The sequence below is a fragment of the Ceratotherium simum genome, chromosome 2 (assembly GCF_057802395.1).
Source record: "Ceratotherium simum simum isolate JZ-2026a chromosome 2, ASM5780239v1, whole genome shotgun sequence".
Lineage (NCBI taxonomy): Eukaryota > Metazoa > Chordata > Mammalia > Perissodactyla > Rhinocerotidae > Ceratotherium > Ceratotherium simum.
Genome location: NC_141901.1, coordinates 25,186,715 through 25,206,374, shown reverse-complemented (window position 1 = coordinate 25,206,374; position 19,660 = coordinate 25,186,715). Strand labels below are relative to the sequence as shown.

Genomic DNA, 19,660 nt, shown 5'->3' with positions numbered 1-19,660 from the left:
GAGTAGATCGTTTGGGCCACACGGACCAGAGGTGCCTTAGGACAGAGGGGAAGGCAGCGGGGACGCAGATTCCTCGTCTCTGCAGCCCTTCAAGTGCTTGTGATCAGCACTGACTCAGTGACTTCCATTGCCCTAAGTGGGTTTTCCCCAAGGAAAGTGCAGCCCCAGGCCAATGACCATCCCTCCACCCCCTACAAACCCCTTACATATGGAAAAGTAAAACTCTAGTGAAAAGCCTTTGAATCTACGACTCCATGGATATCCGCAGAAGCATTTGACAGAAAGCAAATGATTCTGTAAACACAAAAATATACATATCAAAACATGAAAAATCTGGATTAGCAAACCAAACCATTAGGAGATAGTCAATCTGCATTCTTAAAACACACACAATGTAGATTTTCTTGAAATAGGGATCCCTCTTGCCACATTCAGAACAGGTTTCCATTCACCAGAGTCCATCTGTAAATGAGGAGCCTAAAGAATGGCACAAGGAGAATACCACATTCCAAGGTCAAATGGGAAAGACACTCAATCCCTTCTATGTAAGGTAAGGGCAGGTAATCAGAAGTTGACTGAATTTAACTAGCTTATCTGATACGGCTCCACCCCCCACTCCCAGTCTAGTTCCTCCAATGAATGTCTATATGGAGATCATGCCACCCATTTTCGGTTGCGACTCTGGATGTGCAGGGACCACAGTTTTATCAATATTTGCATAAGGATTAGGAACTGGACAGAGTAGTGTGGTGGCTGTCTGCTAGCATGGGAGTACTCAAGAGGGTGAAAATAATCATAGTGACCATTTATGGAGCTTCTACTAAGTGCCCTGTGCTAGGCACACTCCCTACATCACCCCACTTGAACTCAGTCTTCTAATGTTATCATTTTGCGGGTCAATAACTTGCTCAAGATTACATAACTGTAAATGCCAGCGCGAGCACTTAAATCAATTCTCTGATTCCAAAGTCCACGTTCTCACCGGCTGCATTCAGCAGGCTCTTTTTTCCCAGGGAGTCAAAATCAAGCTGGAAGATCCCTACTTCTGTGATAAAGCATTTACTCAAAGCTCCAGGGGTCCAGGCAGCGAGATAACATCAAGGTCACGCTCAGAGAAATGGCCCCTTCCCTCACCCTGCGGAGGATCTGAGGAACATGGCAGGCCTTGGGGCTGGAGCTGGTTATCCACTGGGTTGACTTTCAAGCACACAACTCTGCTGAGTCACCAAGGCAGCCACTGCTCTTACACAATAAATCAGAATGCCGCTAAGCCAGCCCTGCTCCTCGGGATTGCTTCAACCTCAGGCTTTAGTGACCTAACCAAGGGCTGATGGCTGATTCAAGGGAAGTCCAAATGTCAGAAAAACTTGCTTTGGGAAAGAAAGCTGACTCTCAGTCTGATCAATGGATAAAGAAGTTGTTTCCAGGAACACAGAACTTCCCCCAATGACATCCATTTCTGTCCTCCAAGAGTTGGCCAGCTCTCACCTCAGGGCCCCTGCCCTGCTGTTCTCTCTGCCTGGAAGGCTCTTCCCCCTGAAACCTGAGGGAAGAGGGGCTTGCTTTCCCATCCCCTTTAGCCCTCTACTCAAGTATCTCTTTTTCATTCATTCAGGCTTTCCTCATCTTTATATCTAGATATCAGCGACAACCCTCCCTTCCGATGTACACACAAACACGCCCACACTCACTTAGCCCTCTTCCCTGCTTTACTTTTTCCTCCTAGAATTTACCACTACCTAATCTGATATACATGTTACTTCTTTATCTTTTCATCTCTCTATTAGAATGTAAGCGTCACAGGAAAGGGTCTGTGTCTGTGCTCACTGCTATCTCCCTCGCATCTAGAACAGTGCCTGCTGCATAGTAGGCACTCAATAAATAGTTGCTGAATGAATAAATCCATCTGTGCTGCAGAGGAGAAGAGTGAAATCCTGGAAAACCCCACAAGGTTTCAGTGTGGCATGAAGGGAAAAATCAAGAGCTTTGGAGGCCTGAGTCTAGGCCTAGTCTAGATGAATACTTAATCTAGTTCAATAATTAATATAGATTAATACTTAATCTCACTAAGCATCATTTTGTGGTTGGTCAAGGCAGAATATTTGCATCCTGGGATTGGAGTGAGGACCAATCATAATTTACTGAGCGTTTATTTAATCCCAGGCCCCGTGCCAGGGACAGCACCTGCATCGTTCCTTTAATCCTCACAACAGTCCCATAAAGCATGTACTGCCATTCTCCCCAAAGAGACCGAAGTGACAAGTTCAAGACAGGAAACGGACAGGTCACAGGACTCCAACCCTCCTCTGTCTGTCTCCAAACCCTACACCCTAACTACCACACCAGATGTAGAGTGGGTTTGTATACACAAAATGCTGGGCTCTGAGGGAGGAAAGGTGCCCACAGTGTCCTTTACTTCCCCTCCTGCCAGACCCCTCGACAGAGTTGCTCCCAACCAATCATGCCGAGGCCCTGCTCCTGCGCTAAAAGAGAGCAGGGACAGCCAAGAACCTGAAGGACAAGCCCCACCTCCGCCCTTCCCGGTCTGGTGACTCGCCACAGCCTTTCCCATTCGAGTATAATCTCATCACCCCCACCGCCACCACCACCAGGATATTATTTGGCACCAGGCTCTGGTACTTTGTCACTTTTCCATAGAATAAATGATTTATAAGGAAACATTTTTTGTGTGTGTGTGTGTGAGGAAGATCAGCCCTGAGCTAACATCCACTGCCAATCCTCTTCTTTTTGCCGAGGAAGACTGGCCCTGGGCTAACATCCGTGCCCATCTTCCTCCACTTTATATGGGGCGCCACCACAGCATGGCTTGACAAGCGGTGCATCAGTGCGCGCCCGGATCCAGACCTGTGAACCATGGGGCCGCGGAAGCGGAGCAGACGCACTTAACCACTACACCACTGGACTGGCCCCAGGAAATAATATTTTTACTTTAGATCAATATATAACTAAAATTGTTCTATAAGCCCCTTTTAAATGGGATCTCACATTTCAACTTTTTGCTGTTTAACAAGTGGCATAAGTTGTTCAACTGACATTTATTTAAGCAAGAAAAAATATTTGTGGACACATATATGTACATAGACACATATGTAATTTTAAAATATAAGTTGATATATTACCATGTATTCCAGAATCAAAAATGGACAAAAAGTGCTTTCAAGACCTAATTTATACACTTAACAAAATTAGCTGTTGGTTTTTTTTTTTTTTAATACTTACAAAATGCTAGTGTTTTTCTTTAAATGATGAGGTAAGAGGGAAGGTTTCAGGTTACTCTTTGCAAGTCCTTCACAAATCCCACACTGTGGGCCAGAGCAGTCTTGACTTCTAATAAATGAAAAACCACACGCGATGGAATCAGCACCACCTTTTCTCTGTTGTGCATTGGATTTTGGAGGAGTGTAGACATTTTAATGTCCTATAAAATAATAGTTAACAAATGGATGTGACACAGTGATCCAAGGAAGCAGATATTGAAGCAAATCCGTAGAATCATTATTTTTTTGCTGCTCATTAACTTATATTTCAAACAGGTGTTCCTTATGTGACTTGTCTCTAAGTTATAATTGAGAGAGGGAAAATGCAATTTAAAACTCCAAGGCAGCCAAATTCCCCACAGCAGCTAGTGGTGTTCAGTACAAATACCTGAAACGCTAACTCAGGAGTTTGCTCTCCAGACCTTTCCCGGGCGTGCTCACTGTCTGCACACTCAGAGGTTCTCAAACAGTTCAATTTGAAACAAAGGAGGAGAAAATTATATTATCCATTGATTTAAAAATAAGGAGAAGAGGATGAGAAGGAGGACAAGGAGAAGGAGGAGGAGGAGGAGAAAAAGAAGAGAAATGGATGTCATTGTCTCCTTTGGACCTGCCTCCCTGGAATTGCAGGTGGTGGGGCCAGGTCTGCTGGGTCAGTGCAGTGGAAAATCACATCCAGGACTCTTTCCACTGTGCTATGCCACTGTCCCTTAAAAGGACTTCTCATAAAATCCCCGCATCTCAGCTAGAATGGTCTTGGAGATATTGGGTCCAGGCCCTGCCCTTAGCAGAAATCACCACCAGACTCCCCAGCAACAAGAGGACAGACAGCGTGCACTCAAACACAGTCGTTGATGGAAACACCTCACACCCGTTCCCTCCACAGCCTACACAGATTGTTGGAATTGTCTTCTTGTTTTGAGCCTCAACCATTTCTCCTCCTCCCCTAAGCCCTTTCCTATAGAGGTATAAGTCATAGAATAGATCAGTAGGTAGACATCTGTTTGTCCTCAGGATACTGCTGTATCCTGCAGGTAGTGCTTTCTTACAGAAGTTATCTGAAAAAAAAAGGTCCAATGATTTTGAAAAAGAGAGAAAAATGTAATACCACTGAAGAGAACAGTATAAACCCAAGAGTCAAGAATGGGATTAACCAAGGTCTTAAGGGTCTATTGGGTTTAGGGAGAGAGAGAGAGAAAAAAAAGAGAAAGAAAGGAGGAGACAAGAGAAAGAAGGAAAGAGAGGGGAAAGTAAGAAATAGGAAGGGAATAAAATAACTGGCTAATATTTATTGAGCACTTAATAAGGAGCAGGCACTGCGCTTTACCGATTTATTTACTCTTCACAACCCTCTAAGAGAAATACTATTATTACCCTCATTTTTCAGATGAGGAGACTAAGGCAGAAAGTTGAAGTGCCTTCCCCAACATCGCACAGTCAGTGAGTCTGGGATTTGAAGCCAGGCAGTCTGACTCCAGAGCTAACCACTTTGCACACTGCTGGACTTGAAGAGCTCCCATGGACCAGACACTGTGCTCAATACTCTGCGGAGCTGATGTCATAGTTAAGAGCACAGACCCTGCTTAGACAGAGCTGGTTCAATCCTGGGTCCCCCACCTACTAGATGTATGGAAGTCACTCAATTCTCTCACCTTCAGTCTCCTCATCTCTAAATTGGAGATAGCATTTAGTTCATAGAGTGATTGTAAGGATTACATGGGCTAAAACATTTAGCACAGGGCCAGAACACAGAATGAGGTAGATCAGTTGTAGTTTTTGTCTCATGTAATCCTCACATGAACCTTATAAAGGATGCGTTATCCCCATCTCACAAGTCTAAAAACTGAGACTCCAAGAGGTATCCAGTCTGCCAAGGTCATATGCCTAATAAGGGATGGGAGTGAGGAAGAAGAGGATAGAGAGAAAAGAGAGAGGAGGAAGGAGGAAAGGAGGAGGGAGCAGGCTCTAAGCGGGACAAAAGGAGGAAATGTAAGCAGAAGAAAATGGAGCCTGCTGTGGTGACTGCCACTCTATAGTTACCGCAGGGCCTCAGGCGTTTTCAAGACGACGTCTCTAGTCCATGCAAGGTTGATTCACTCACCATGAGCTCTCCTTCCATTCAGATTGGGTCTCATTGTAACACATCAGGAAGTCTGGACTCCCACCAAATCCCTTAAGGAATTATTTATCCCTTAAGCTTGATATCTCAACATACAAACTCAGACCACATGTGTAGTTAAAGAAAATCCCTTATTGTATTTCATGTATTCAACCTTAGCATCTCCTTCCTATCTTAGAACCACAGATCAATGTTTCATTAACTTACTTATCCAATGTAAATTATTGCATAATCATGAAACAAAGAGGCATACCACAATTTATAGTGTCCAGCCCTTTTCTGATAAAATTTTATTTACAAGTTAGTCTGTCATTTAACTTCCATGAGAGCAAAGGCTTTGTAATAATAAATATATAAATTTAGCATATAAATTATATTTATGCACATGTATACATATATATATGTATATATGTATTAGTTTCTTATTTGTGCTATAATAAATTACCACAAACTTAATGGCTTAATACAAGACAAATGTATTACTTTACATTTCTGGAGGTCATAAGTCCAAAATAGGTCTTACGGAATAAATACAGGTGTCAGCAGAGCTGTGTTCCTGCTGAAGGTTCTAGGGGTGAATCCATTTCTATGACTTTTCCAGCTACCAGAGGCCACCTGCATTCTTTGGCTACTGGCCTCTTTCTCCATCTTCAAAGCCAGGAGTGTAGCATCTTCAAATCTCTTTCTCTAACCGCAACCCCTACTTCTGTCATCCACATCTCTTGTCATTACATCTTCTTTGACTCTGACCCTCCTGCCTCCTCCCATAAGGACCCGTATGATTATATTCAGTCCATCTAGATTATCCAAGATAATTCCTCCATCTCAAGATCCTTAACTTAATTATACTTGCAAAGTCCCTTTGCCATGTAAGGTAACATGTTCATAGGTTCTGGGGATTAGGACACAAACATCTTTAGGTCATTATTCTACCATAATATGCTACCTAATTTTTTTCAGCTCTTTGACCTTTAATAATGTATAGAAACTCAAGACCTAGTAGCTTTATCAATAAATACTACCTCATTACCATCACCCTCCAGAGGAATCTAAAACTTGATGCAAGAGCCCAGGGAGGTGTCACTGAAGGTCACTCTTGTTCCAGGCTATAAAAAGTCCTGAAAAATTTTGTCCAATATTGTCTTTGACATTTTCACCATTAGAAAGAAAAATTAGGGTCAATCCATCTAACTTTCCATTTGAATATTCAAATTTGTATTTTAATAAAAAGCACTGGTCTTTTATATTGCCAGAAACCCATTTTTACTTTATACTTCAAAAGAGATAGCCAAAAGTTTCCATGACTAATTCAGATGGCCGCATCGGTACTGCTTTCTTGAACAGAACAATCGTCTTAACATGTCAGAGAAGTTCTTGTCACCCTGGTCCTATCAATGTTTATAAGCATAAGAAATCAAACCTTCAGACTTTCTATTTGACTACGCCGGCACGGAAGCACAGTTCCTGGACTTGAGGATGAAACTGAAGTTCAAACAAAACACAAAGGATTTGTGTTACCTGTCTGGGTAAAAGGTGGAGACTGGCTGTGGCGTTAGGACCACGTGGGAGAGACTGGAGGAGTACCCAATGCATTAGGCTTTTGTGGTTTCCCATAGGGCCATACTGCCTCCCTAGGGGACATCTGAAACAGTTGGTGTGTCTTGATGATGGGCGGGAGAGGGGAGTAGCTACAGGCATTTGTGTAGGAGGAGGCCAAGGCTGCTAAACTCAATGCACAGAACACTTCTATACTAAGATAAATTGTCTCACCCAAATGCTAATGGCATCCCGATTGAAAAGCAGATGGTCCTCTCCCTGCGTCTCCTCATCCACATTAACTTCACTCTCCTCTGCTCCTCATTCTCCCAAAGACCCACTGTTTTCAGCCTAAAAGGATATTGAAGCCACAGTTTTTGTGCTCCAGTAGAAGCAGTTAATACCTCAAACAATACCATACCTAGTTTAGGTAAAAACACTTCTAGTTTGTAAAGATTGGCACTTGTCCACAGGGCTGGAATAAACTGAGGCCCTAGATTCTAAAAAAAGATTGTTATTCCTCTCCCTTATATAATTCAAAATAAAAATGACACTAAACCAGAACGTAAGAAAGTTCAACTTAGGTAAGAAAGTTCTGATTTTTTTATCTAGTGACTACTCTGATGTTTTTCATAAACATCAAATGCTTTAAATTTTATTTTCCTCATTTCTTTTTGCCTGTTTATTGCTGCTCACTGGATGAAAATGAAAAAGAACTCTCCATTTTGAATTTACTTATGAAGTAGGTTGTTGACGGTTCAAAGTGATGAGAAAGCAAGCTGCTTGCCGTGTCCTGGACCTCTTGCTGAATTCGTTCTGGCACCATCACTTGCTAGCGAGGTGACTTTGCATAAGGTGCTTAACATCTGTTTATCTGTAAAATGGGAAGAATGGAACATACCTAATGGTTTGTAAGGATTAAACGAAAAGCTATGTGCCTGGTGTGTAATGAGTGCTCAGTATATTTTAGCTATTAACAGAATTATTACTATATCTTCTTCCACTCCCACCATTGCTCAATATTCAGACATCTTTGAGTCCCTACAGTGTGCTAGTCCCTGTGCTAGATCCTCAGGAAATACAGATGACAGCCTTGACCTCATAGAGTTTATAATCTAAAAGGGAAATAAGTTTGTAAATAAGCAAATGCAATGAAGTGTCATAAGTTACTTGATTTAAAAGAAAAAAGGCTATATAGGCTACAGTGGGGGAGGGGAGCAAAATGATGGTCAATTCAGAAGGCTCAGAAATGTCTATGAAATTTCTTTAAAAACAATGTTGTCACTGACTTTCTTATTTTCATCTAACTCAAAAGCAACAGCTCTCATCCGGATCTGCAATGCATAGTACATGAAATTGTTTTAGGGAATGTCAGCAAACACTTCTTGAAAGATCCTATTACCTGAGAATTCTTCTTTGAATCCTTAATACTAAGACACACCCAGATAAGAAAAGTTGGCCAACAGCAATTGTAAAATACCACTGATTGTATCTATGCATTCCTATTTTCAGAAATGTTCAAGTATGAAAAAAGAATGTGCGTGGGATCAATCGCAATGTGGTATATGTAGATGTGGGCATGTGTATTTGGGAACTAGTTCGTCTTGCTCTCACTTTGTCTGCCTCCCCTTCCAAATCTATCCTGAACAGTTACCTTTCCCACTTTCTCATTTACCCACTCAAAACTTATTGATGGCTTCCTCCACTCCTATAAAGCCAAATTCAAATCAGTTGACACAGCATTTTCAACCTTCCCTTTTACAATCTCCTACCTCTCCACTCTCAAGCCTCTATACTATTGCCCGCACGCTTGTCTCTCAACCCCCACCCCTCCTTTTAATTTTAACCAACATGAATCCTTTCCAAAGATTTTTGTCCCTGCTTTGGAATATCTACTGTACTTATCAATTCCAGTAGCTATCTACCGCCATTTATTGTCAATTGACTTTTCCAGTTTATCTCCCAGTCAAAAGTACAAGTTCTTCAAAGAAAATCTTTATATGAGAGACTATGACAGTCCTAAATTCATACAATCTAACTAATGTACTAATGTACTCTTGGGTTAATAGTTACAGATGATTATATAATTGTAAAATATTTAATAATCCTTGTTAGTAACTATGCTTACAAATAAAACACAGCAAGTACCAAAAGAAGCTGGTTAACCTATAACCACATAATTCATAAGCTTAATGCTTGTAACAAAAAAATTTCACAGCCATTAAGGAGCTCATGTTACTGAGCCTTTGCAGTGTTGCCCTTTCAATTTCTATTGCAACTTTTGCCCACATTGTTTTCTTCCACATTACTGTCCGGTAACCTGCTCACTCTGCACACTAGCAACACTCATGTTAAGCTGCAATTTCCCTTTTAATACGTGAAGTCCAACCCTCTTCTACACAACCCAGCCTAGCATAGGAGAGGAGGCCATATGCACAAAACAATGAAGTAGATATTAAAATTAGTTTATTTTTCTACTTAACTTTTGATAAATGAGAAGAAACACAGTAGTCTGTCTCATAAAGAACATTTATAATACATAACAATCCATAAAGCCTCATGGTGAGGTAGGAACAGCTTTCGAAAACAACACACAGTCATAAAACATACAAAAGTTAGGTAAAATGTTGCAGCACTAAAGACATTTTATCTGCATCTGCATTTAATGAGATGATAATTGCATTTAACTGTGCCACATCTGACCCAAAGGACAAGCTATGGCAGACACAAAACAACACAACATGGAAGTTTCATAAAGAATCACAGAATACACTGGTATACTTCATTGTGCTGTTTCAAGGCAGAACCATAACATGGCAATTTGTGTCTTTTTATATATAACAACATATTAATTCTATGTTACATTCCCTTCAGCATCTTTTTGCCAAAGACACTAGACCATAAAATTTTTGGTTTAAAAGTTTAAATTGAATGACATACAAAAGGCTCCTGTGCCAGTGAAAATGACTGCTAAGTATTCCAGAGCTTGTTAGAAAAACAAAATAGCATTGCCACATAGTATCGATAGAGCTACAGCAAAATAGTGCTATTACAATTCCCATTTCAGATGGTCAAACACTGTATTTGACAAGTTTCAATTTAAAAAACAACAAACAAAAAACCCCTCCACCTTCCCAAGAGTTTTAACACTGTTTTATGACTTAACTGAAACTCTATTAAAATAAATATTTTCATATTGTAGAATTATTCTCCGTATCTGTGTACGTGTGAACATCTTAAGACAGCAGGTAAATGACATTTATATCATTCAAATGATATCTGCTTATAAACAGCAAAAATCTTCACCTCAATACCAGTTAGCCTATTAAATACTTCACATTAGGTGCCAGAGGCCTTTTCCCTCAAAACTTTCAAAAATTCAAAATTAACTGAGGATGTTAACAAGATATAAAGATGTCAACATAGTCTTCTACCTATTGTGATTTTCCAAGGTGCTCTTGATGGAAATTTTTCCTATTCAAATTTCATACCTTAGTTATTCAAACACATTGTTTTCTAAAATGTTAAAGTACATAAAGTTTTTGTAAGTTTTTGATTTTTTTTTAGGTTCTAGTCCATACTTTTACAATGCAGATGTCCTTCAAAAAATTAATTAGACAATCATATAAGCTAAAAGGTGACAATGGAGAATTAAATCTCTCTCATCACTAAGGCTGCATTTGGCTTGGGAAAATTTCTGGGTTGCTTTTAATTCAGGCACAGGCAGCACCTCCTTCTCACTAAACTGAGACAACAGACAAGTTTCTAAACACATATTCTAAATACACTGATCGTGCTCAAATATAAAAGAGCCAGCAGGAGAGATGCACCTCCTAAAACTGATGCAGTGTTATAAAACAGCATATTTAAATATTGGGTTTAAGTCTCCTAATAATTCAGGGTATTTCCCTCATTTTCTTTCAGGAAGGAATAAGCTATTTTGGAAAAGATACTTAAATCCCACAATATTTAAATATAAAAGCGTTTTTTAAAAAGATAATGCTAATATAGCTAAAAATGGGTTAGAAAGTGCATTGTAAAGAAATAAATAATTCTCTGCTAAAACTCAAAAGGTGAGCCAGTGCCCACTGATTTTTGCTATTATGACAAAGTCTTTTGACAAAAGAGAATCCTATGGTACCACTTTGTTACATATAAGCTACTTAAAAATTATGAAAAGTGAAATAACTGAAATCTAAAGACTGCAACCTTCAAAGCACTTTTGAAAAAAAAAAATAGCCCTTGTCCCACGCTTATACACCATTTTAAAAAATCCGCATTCACTTGATGTCTTACATGTTATACAACCTTTAAGAAATAGACCCAATAGAGCATTTATAAAGAAAACCCCACTGAACGTAATATATTTTACCAGTTATCCTACTGTGTCATTACTGAAATGTTTCTATAACAAACTGTTTTAAGATCTTAATGTTTTCGAGTTTATAGTGTTAAACCAGGAATGTACATGATACAGCACAATTTGAAACTTTCTCTCTTATTCACCCATATGAGACGCCCCAGTTTCATGTTAAAAAAAGATTTTTTTGCAAAATCCAAAGTAACTACCAGTTTAGGAATTGAATTATACAATACCAGATAAGAGTATTAAAAGATCAAGATGTATTGCAAATTGGCAGGTTATGGTTTTGGCCCATTATCGTAAATGTGAACTTACAAACTATGTTCCTAGAGTTACCTCATTCTCATTGGAAAAATTGGCTGTTCTTAAATAGGCCCATTGCCAGCAATAGGCTTATACTGGAAAAAAACACCATCTACCACAAAAGATCATCCCTTTAAAAAGTTAACTGTCAAAGGCCAAGCTTTCGTCTTAAGACCCATTAAACAATGAATTATTTCAAATCCCAAAAGGTAGCCATCCCCAAAGTAGTCAGCTATAAAAGTTACTGAAGTAGTCAGGATACCTTGTTTCTAGAAAAATAGAGCTATACATGATAACTGATATTAATATCCATCCTTTTAAGGACAAAAATCTACAGTTTCTTCACAAAGCATAACCCTTCTTTATCAAGAAAAATATAACTTAAATACCCTTAAATAATATTTGCATATGGATTTGAAATCCACAGCATCAATGAAATAGCCAAGAATAATTTCCTGTGTAGATATTGTGGCATCTTGCAAAATAAGCCACCATGGGAAGATCTGAGCAATGTCAAGACAGGATGACTTACTGAATCTAAATTTTTGACTTTGCCTTAACTAATTTTGCTTTCTAAGAATTTAATATCCAAACTGCGTTAATCTTCAGATTTCTTTTTTCTCCCAATTCAGCAGCTCTTGGCAACGCACAAGCATTGCTGGTTGTGCTTATAAAGCTCTGTTTGAATTCATTCATGATTGGTCACCATGAAATGACTTTAACTCTGAAAAGTTTTTTTAAACACCCACAATTTAAAAGATTACATTAATAAGCTTGCATTTAACATGTAATCATTAGATTAAGTTTAATGTCCTTAAAAATATTTACTGTAGGTATTTTGTGAGTAAACTTTCAGCTCAATGTTTCTAATGCCAATCTTTCAAAGAAAGTAATGCTGGTGAACATGTCCATGTTTTAGACTAACTTTGGTAAGAGAAAACATGGGTTCAAATTCTCAGAATAATTTAGAAATACAGTCTGAATATTAACTTACAATAATCTAAATATTTAATTTGGTAAACTTTATTCCCTGCTCTTACTCCCCAAATGCCCTTTTATGTGTAAACTATAGTTCAATGTTAACTATCTCACTGTTTATTAGAATACTCAGCAATACAGAATAGTAACTGATCTTTTAGTATTATGAATACCCCATGTGATGAAAAAAGGAACTTTTCCTAATAATATTCATGAGTCATTCTTAAAATATGCTGCCATTATGCTATGTAATTTAGATCTCAAAGGTCAAGTTAATATTACCTAAAATGTCAAAGGCAACAAACTTGATGATTTTTAAAGTTCTAGTGATCATAATTCAAAGAAACAAAGTATAACACTGGGGGAAAAGAAAAGCAAAGAAATTCCAGTAACAATTTTAATTTATTTATCCCCCTAATTAATTTTTTACCATGGAAAAACTGGAAATCAAATGTCATTGTTATATAAGATTTATACTTAGTTTAAACAAAAATGTAACATAGTGTTAAAACTGGCTTTCCAAAATTGTTACAGCATAGCTGTACTCCGCACTAATAGTCACAAAGTTGTAATACAGAACTCTGTTAAGCAGTCCCATTATGTTCTTACAAAAATAGAATTAAACTGAGTGACCAGACAAGGACTTCAATTACACTACTTGGCAAACTTAGAATTTCAATGGAGTCTTTTTCCTCTTGCAGTTTAAAGCAAAAGTCAAATATCACATCTTTTTCAAGACTCACAAAGATGATTCAGGTTGTTTGTTTGGCATTTTTTTAATCTCTATCACAACAGCAGGGATGCTTTCACCTTTAGTCCTCCTGGGCTTCTCTAGATTGTCACTAAGTTCTAAACAAGAAATGCTAACTGGCGGAGCCTTTTCTGCATCCTTTCCAGAATGGGCTTGTGGCCGTGTCCCACAACATTGCTTCAAAGCACACTGAGTTCTGCAGGCAAGTTCACACGGGACTACACTTGATTTAGAGCCTACACTAGCAAATTCAGGCTGAATGGTAGTAGCGTGAATTCCGTGATTATGGAAAACGTCCTTAATGATTTTAGCCACCTGCATGTATGATGCCGGGTCTTCACATTTTATGTGAGCAGTGGCAATGATTCTGCTTCCAGCAAGTTGCCAAACATGTAATTCATGAACTTCCTCAACTCCTTCAACATCGCGAAGTTCTTTAATCAAATTTTTGATATCAATTTGTTTAGGAACAGTTTGTAGAAGAATAAGAGCAGATTCCTTAAGTAATGGATAAGTTGTGTAAAGAAGTATACAAACCATTACAATACAAAGAGTTGGATCTAAATATAGCACCCAGCACGGACCAGCCTCATGAACTGTTGCATGAGTACTATTAACTATTTCTACAAATGCTTGGCAGGGGTCAGGGGTACATGAGTTCACACAGAACTCCCCTTCAGGACAACCTTTCCAAGAAAAGTAAAAGACCAAGGCATTTACTACTACAATCACTGAACCCAAAGCATCTCCAAAGACATGCAGAAAAACTCCACGCATGTTAAGTTGTCCAGCCTTATCCTCATCTTCCAATTCCATAAGGTCAGGTTCTCTGATAAGATTCCCATTCACCTGTACTTCCATTGCATCATTTCTGGACTTTTCTGGATCTACAAAGAAATAAAAATTCTGTATCAAATACATTTAAAGTGTTTATATAAACATCCTTGTCTAATTCCACTTAAGTGAAGGAGGCAAAAATTTTTCATAAAACATAATAAAAAATGTGCTCAGGGCAATTTAATATAAATTGACATACTAGGAACAAGCCAGGACCTAAGAGCCAGGGCTAAATTAAGTCATTAAGATGATATTGCTTCCCCATTCGCCTAACTACTCTCCTACCTCTCCTCCTCCAAAAAAAGTTCATCTTTTTCTGTGAGGGTGTGGGCCTGTGAATGTTCTGCTATACTTTTTGGCATATACCAAAAAGAAAACATAAAATTGAATGCTACCACGCAAAATTAAATGCAACTATGGATAAGTCTAAAACAAAAGCCTGATCTGACACAGAGCTCTAGCCACTCTTTGTCATTAAGCTGTTATGGTTACCTTTTAAACTTTTATCATGAATATAAATGACAGTCTTTTGGTGGAGGGGGGTTAGAAACTGACCAATCAACAATATAAACCTATCAATAACCAGAAACTTTAGGAAAAATTGGAACTAAATGATCACTATCTACCCTACTATATCTTACCCTAGTACTCATCTTTTAAAGGAATTACACACACCAGAGCAGCTTAATTTTCTCTGGAATAACATGCTGCGGAGCGGGAGTGAGAGGAAATTCAACTGTTTATTAAACTTTTTCAATGTACAACTTGAATTTCATTAACACGATATCCTGCATTTTGAAAAAAGGAAAATTGTCTATGTGGTATCGTACTACTAGGTAAATAAATATAAATGGAAAAAAACTGTAAGGAAATACATCAAATTGTTAACATCATTGAGCTTGGGTAGTAGGGCACTGGCTGATTCCTTTTTGTCTCCTTCCTTTCAACATTTATTTTCCAAATTTCCTTCAAGAGCACTCATGTTCAGAATGAACAGCATCCATTAAAAATACAAGATGAATAAGTCACTTTCATTTTAAAATGATTATGAAAAGTCTTCAGTGAAATGTTAAACACGCCCAGACAAGTCCTAAGTCTAGGATTTTCAGGATTGGGTTCAGATTTTAGACAATTAACTGAAACATACATTGCAGTTCATAAAAGAAACCTTTAACCAGGGTTTTGAACTCAGGGCAGTTAATAGCTAGATAGCTCTGAATACAAAATTAAGAAACTTGTTTAAAGGGCAGAAGAACTACTTGGGCAGAGCAAGGTTTCAAACAGCCAACAACTAAGGACGAATTGGGGATTCTCTCCGTTTCCCAGTAGGGCCAAGACATTTAATTAGGCAGCATTTTTGATTCTGTTAAAACCAAAATTAGACAGTCTCTTGAAAAGACAGCCTGTAAAGACAGCCAAGTGCGGCTGCGGACTGCAGCGGGCTGACAGTCACCCCCTGACCCTTTTCGCACTCTCAGATCCACAGTCCCCACCTACACCCCCAGACGCGCCCCCCCGGCTCCCAACACCTGAGCTGCAACGGGGTCCTATTTCCCCGTCCTTCCCCGCGCGCGCGGGACCTGGCAGGCGGCGGCGCGGCGCAGGCCGGATCGGGCACCAGGGGGCGTGCGGGCCATCCCGCCGGGGGCCGGGCTGGGGTCGGGGCTGCCCAAACCCAACCACCTGCGGCGGCGACTTTCTCTCCTCACCTGTCGGGTCCAGTTTCAGCCCGTTGGAGTTGCTACTATTGGACACCAGGGTGTTGGTCTCCTCCTGGTCAGGCCTCTGCTCGCCCGGGGTCACGCTGCTGTCACTGCCCCCCGTGCGGTTGCTCTTGCCGCGGATCCCCTTGGGGAGGCCGTGGCCGTGACCCCCGTGCGAGTGGCCGTGGCCGGAGTCGTTGCCGAAGCCGCTGTGATGGTGGAAGAGGCAGAGCCCCAGCACGTTGACCACCAGCCCCGCCACGCCGACCCCGAGGACCACCAGCGGCTTCTGCATCTCGTGCGGCTCGATGAAGCGCTCGATGGCCTCCAGGAGGATGGCGAAGCAGAGGCCGGTCAGGAAGATGGCGTTCACCAGAGCCCCCATCACCTCGGCCCGGATCCAGCCGAACGTGTTCTTCTGGGTGGCGTGGGTCCGCCGGGCGAAGCGCTCGGCCACCAGCGCCACCACCAGCGCCAGCACGTCCGACAGCATGTGGAAGGAGTCGGAGAGCATCGCCAGCGACGAGGTCACCCGGCTCACCACCACCTCCAGCACCATGAACATGAAGGTCAGCATCAGCATGCACAGCAGCCGGCCCCGGTTCCGACCCCAGCACCCCATGGCTGCGGCTCCGGGGCCCGCCAGGCGCGGCCCGGCCACTCGCGAGGCGGCGGAGACCCCGCGACAGGGGAGGGAGGGCGGCGCACGGCTCTCACCGCCCGAGCCCGGCCGCCGGGAAACCGCTGCGGGGCCTCCGCGGCCGGACGGGGGCGAGCCCGGGTCAAGCCTCCGAGCCCCGCGCCTGCGGGCGGCCCCGGCGGGCTGGCGGCGCGCAGCTCCTCAGGCGTGCGTCCTCGGAGCCGGCGCGGAGGCCCGGCTCAGCCCCGGCAGCGCCCCCACCCAGAGCGCGGCGGCGGCGGCGGCGGCGGCGGCGGCGGCGGGGAGCTGAGGCTCCCGGAGCCCGGGGACGAGGAGCCGGAGCGGGAGCGGGAGCAGGCGGGCGGCGGGCAGCTCGGCGCTGCGAAGGCTCCAAGCATCTGCGGGCTCTGGGCGCGGGTCTTCTCCCCACTGGTCTTCTCCGCGCTGGTCTCCTCCGCTGTGGCTCGGGCCGAGGAGCCGACGCCTGAGGAGCTACAGAGGCGGCGGCCACGGCAGCTGCACTCGGCCCGGTCTCGGGCGCCTTCTTCGCCCCCCCGCCTTTGCAGACGGTTTACAAAAAAACTTTGCTTTGCACTCGGAACCCCCGTTTTCACACGGACCCGAGCGTGACAAGGCCTCGACGCCCCGCCCACTCGGCCCGGCACGCTTCTCTATTGGTCAGAACTCCCTCACGACAGCTGCCGCGCCCCGCCCGTCCGCGCGCGCTATTGGATGGGGGCTCGGCGGGGCGGGAGGGGGCGGTGTCGCGGCTCCAACAGATGGAGGCGGGGCCTTTCCCTCCAGGAGCCGGGCGTGGGCCGGGGGCCGCGGCCGGGTGCAGCGGCGGGCGTCGTGGGGGAGGGTAAGGGGCGCGGGCCGCGTGCAGCGGGAGGGGGAGGGGCAGGGCGGGGCAGGCGGGGCGCCCCCGGCGTGGCGGGGCCCGGGCTAAGGCGCTGCGGGTCCTCGCAGACCCCCGCACACCTGCGGGGCCGGACAGCAAACAGACTTTGATCCGCCGAGTCGAGTCCACGTGGGGCGGGCCGCGCGGCCGGTATGTGACAGACAGCAGCCAGGGAGGGGCCCGGAGGGGGAGCCCTCCTTTCAGAAGAACCGAGGTTAGGCCGACAGACTCGTAAACGAGTGCTGCATTTAACTTGTGACTGCTCAACACCAAGCTGAGGAGTTAGTCCTGCGAGTGGTGTGAACCGAATCTTTGTAAATGTTTCAGTAAAGCACATCACCCCTGTCGCCAGCATCCCCAGGAGACCTTGTGTAAAGTCAGAGATTTCTGCCGCTGATTATCTAAGGACAATTTAGGATACAGACTTCAAGCAGGAGACACCTGGGTTCTGGTCCTTGCTTTGTCACTAACCAGCTGTGTGACTTTGGGCAAATCAACTCATCTCTCTAGACCTGTTTCTTCATCTATAAGGTAAAGGATGGGGCAAGAGGAGCTCAAAATTCCTTCTGACTCTAAAATTCTAAGGCTCTGTGATTTAACAAACATTTTATTTATAGACTACAAACAGCGGAACACTGTGCTGGTTGCGATGGGGAAGGGGAGGGGCAGTAAGATTACAGAAGAATGATCTTCTGTCCAGGTGGAGGTAAAATATAAACATAAGGTTTTTAAATTACGATGAAATACTCTTAATAAATTGTGCTACCACTAGTTTAAGTTGGATATATATGCGCTGCGGTCTGAGTGGAGATTAGTCTAGAAGTGAAGGCTACCTCATCCTAAGGTGGAAGGATGGCCGGAATCAGAGGGGCCTGAGCTGGGCCCCCAGAGGCCTCACCACAGCCCCTGAACAGGAGGAAGCACCCGCGACTGCTCTGGATTGCCACAAGACAAATGCTGTGCTAGCCAGTGCCTCAGGATCTGTATATAAGGCTTGTTTGGAGCTATGTTATTTTGCTTTTTTAAAAATATTTCTATAACATTTTTTTCACTTGTATATGTTACGTTTTTCATCTCCCCATACAGGCTAGACAGCCAGATCCTCATCTTCTACTTCTGTTCTGCTGAGATAGAAAAGAATGGAGGAAAGTTTCCAAGACAGTGCAAATGAAGAATTGATACGATTTGATGATTAATGGGGTATTGGGAGGGTGAAAGCTACGGAGGAGAATTTAACGAAGATAGGTCCAATGTTTTTAACCTGACAAGGAAAATACTGCTGTAAACAGGTGAGGAAGTTGGGAAGGGAGGGGCAAGGAGCTGATTTTAAGGGGAAAATATTGAGCCCATTTTTAATGTGCTGAATTTGAAGTGAAATCAGGATGGTGGCAGTGCTAAGGAGTGAGGAGATGGGTTTGGGGACTTCCGTAATCTCCTCTCCTTTGGTATGGACAGTTGACATTAACACAGCTTCAAACCTCCTTCCAACCAGCCCCTCGTATATGGAAATTGAGGAACCACTTATAGGTCAAGATGTCCTATGGAAATGGCCAGGAGGCAGTTGGAAGACGATTTTGCTTCCTATTGGGAGCTGCTGTGTCCTTTCATTTAAAAAATAGATTCCTCCAAATGTGAGAATTTAATGCCCAAAGAGGAACCAATAAGGAGATGTAGAAGGCAGGGATGCTCAGCGACAGGGTAGCAATCCCTTCAATAAGTAACAGACTGAATTGGGAGATGTTTAGATCCATTTGAAAACAGGATGTTAGGTTCAATTCAACTCCACAGTCACTTATGAGAATCTACTTTGTCCAGGCATTTTTTTTCTCTTGTAAGCCATTTCCCAGACAATGTGCTTTATTCTCTCATAACCTGGAGTAGGGGTGGGGGTAGCCTGGAGGTACATTTTCTAGGTCGAGAAAAGTTATAATCATGCACTCCAGAAAAAGTGAAAAGAGTAATATCATTTACATCACAGTAAAACATTTCAGTCAAATAAACTTTTCTTCCCCCTGGCATTGTGTAGTCAAAATACTTTGGTAGCTTACCTCAAATTCCTCCTCTCTCAGCTGGTTGTCCTGGCATGTTGTTAACACATCCAGGAGTGGGTTAAAATGAAGGGAAACTGTACCGTTATTCACCAATACTCCTGGAGGATGTGGCCCCGGGGTGAGTAAAATGGCTTGGGTTTTTTTTCCTAATTCTTGAAAACTCTCCTGATAATTGGCTTAAAATCCAAACTGACTCAACT

The 19,660-nt window shown here is 42.6% G+C and overlaps 1 protein-coding gene and 1 long non-coding RNA gene across 2 annotated transcripts; one reads left to right on the top strand and one right to left on the bottom strand.

The window, feature by feature from the left end:
- Positions 1 to 9,382: 9,382 nt before the first annotated feature.
- Positions 9,383 to 17,066, bottom strand: SLC30A1 (solute carrier family 30 member 1). The gene is made up of 2 exons (XM_004424883.3): positions 15,875 to 17,066; positions 9,383 to 14,215 (listed from the first exon to the last, which is right to left on the bottom strand). Exons 1-2 carry the CDS (start codon positions 16,488 to 16,490, stop codon positions 13,317 to 13,319), a joined length of 1,515 nt encoding a protein of 504 aa, XP_004424940.1. The 5' UTR covers positions 16,491 to 17,066; the 3' UTR covers positions 9,383 to 13,316.
- A 379-nt stretch (positions 17,067 to 17,445) lies between these two features.
- LOC147917776 (uncharacterized) lies at positions 17,446 to 19,427 on the top strand. The gene is made up of 2 exons (XR_015554374.1): positions 17,446 to 17,940; positions 18,496 to 19,427. It is a non-coding gene; the product is annotated as an uncharacterized LOC147917776 (long non-coding RNA).
- Positions 19,428 to 19,660: the final 233 nt, after the last annotated feature.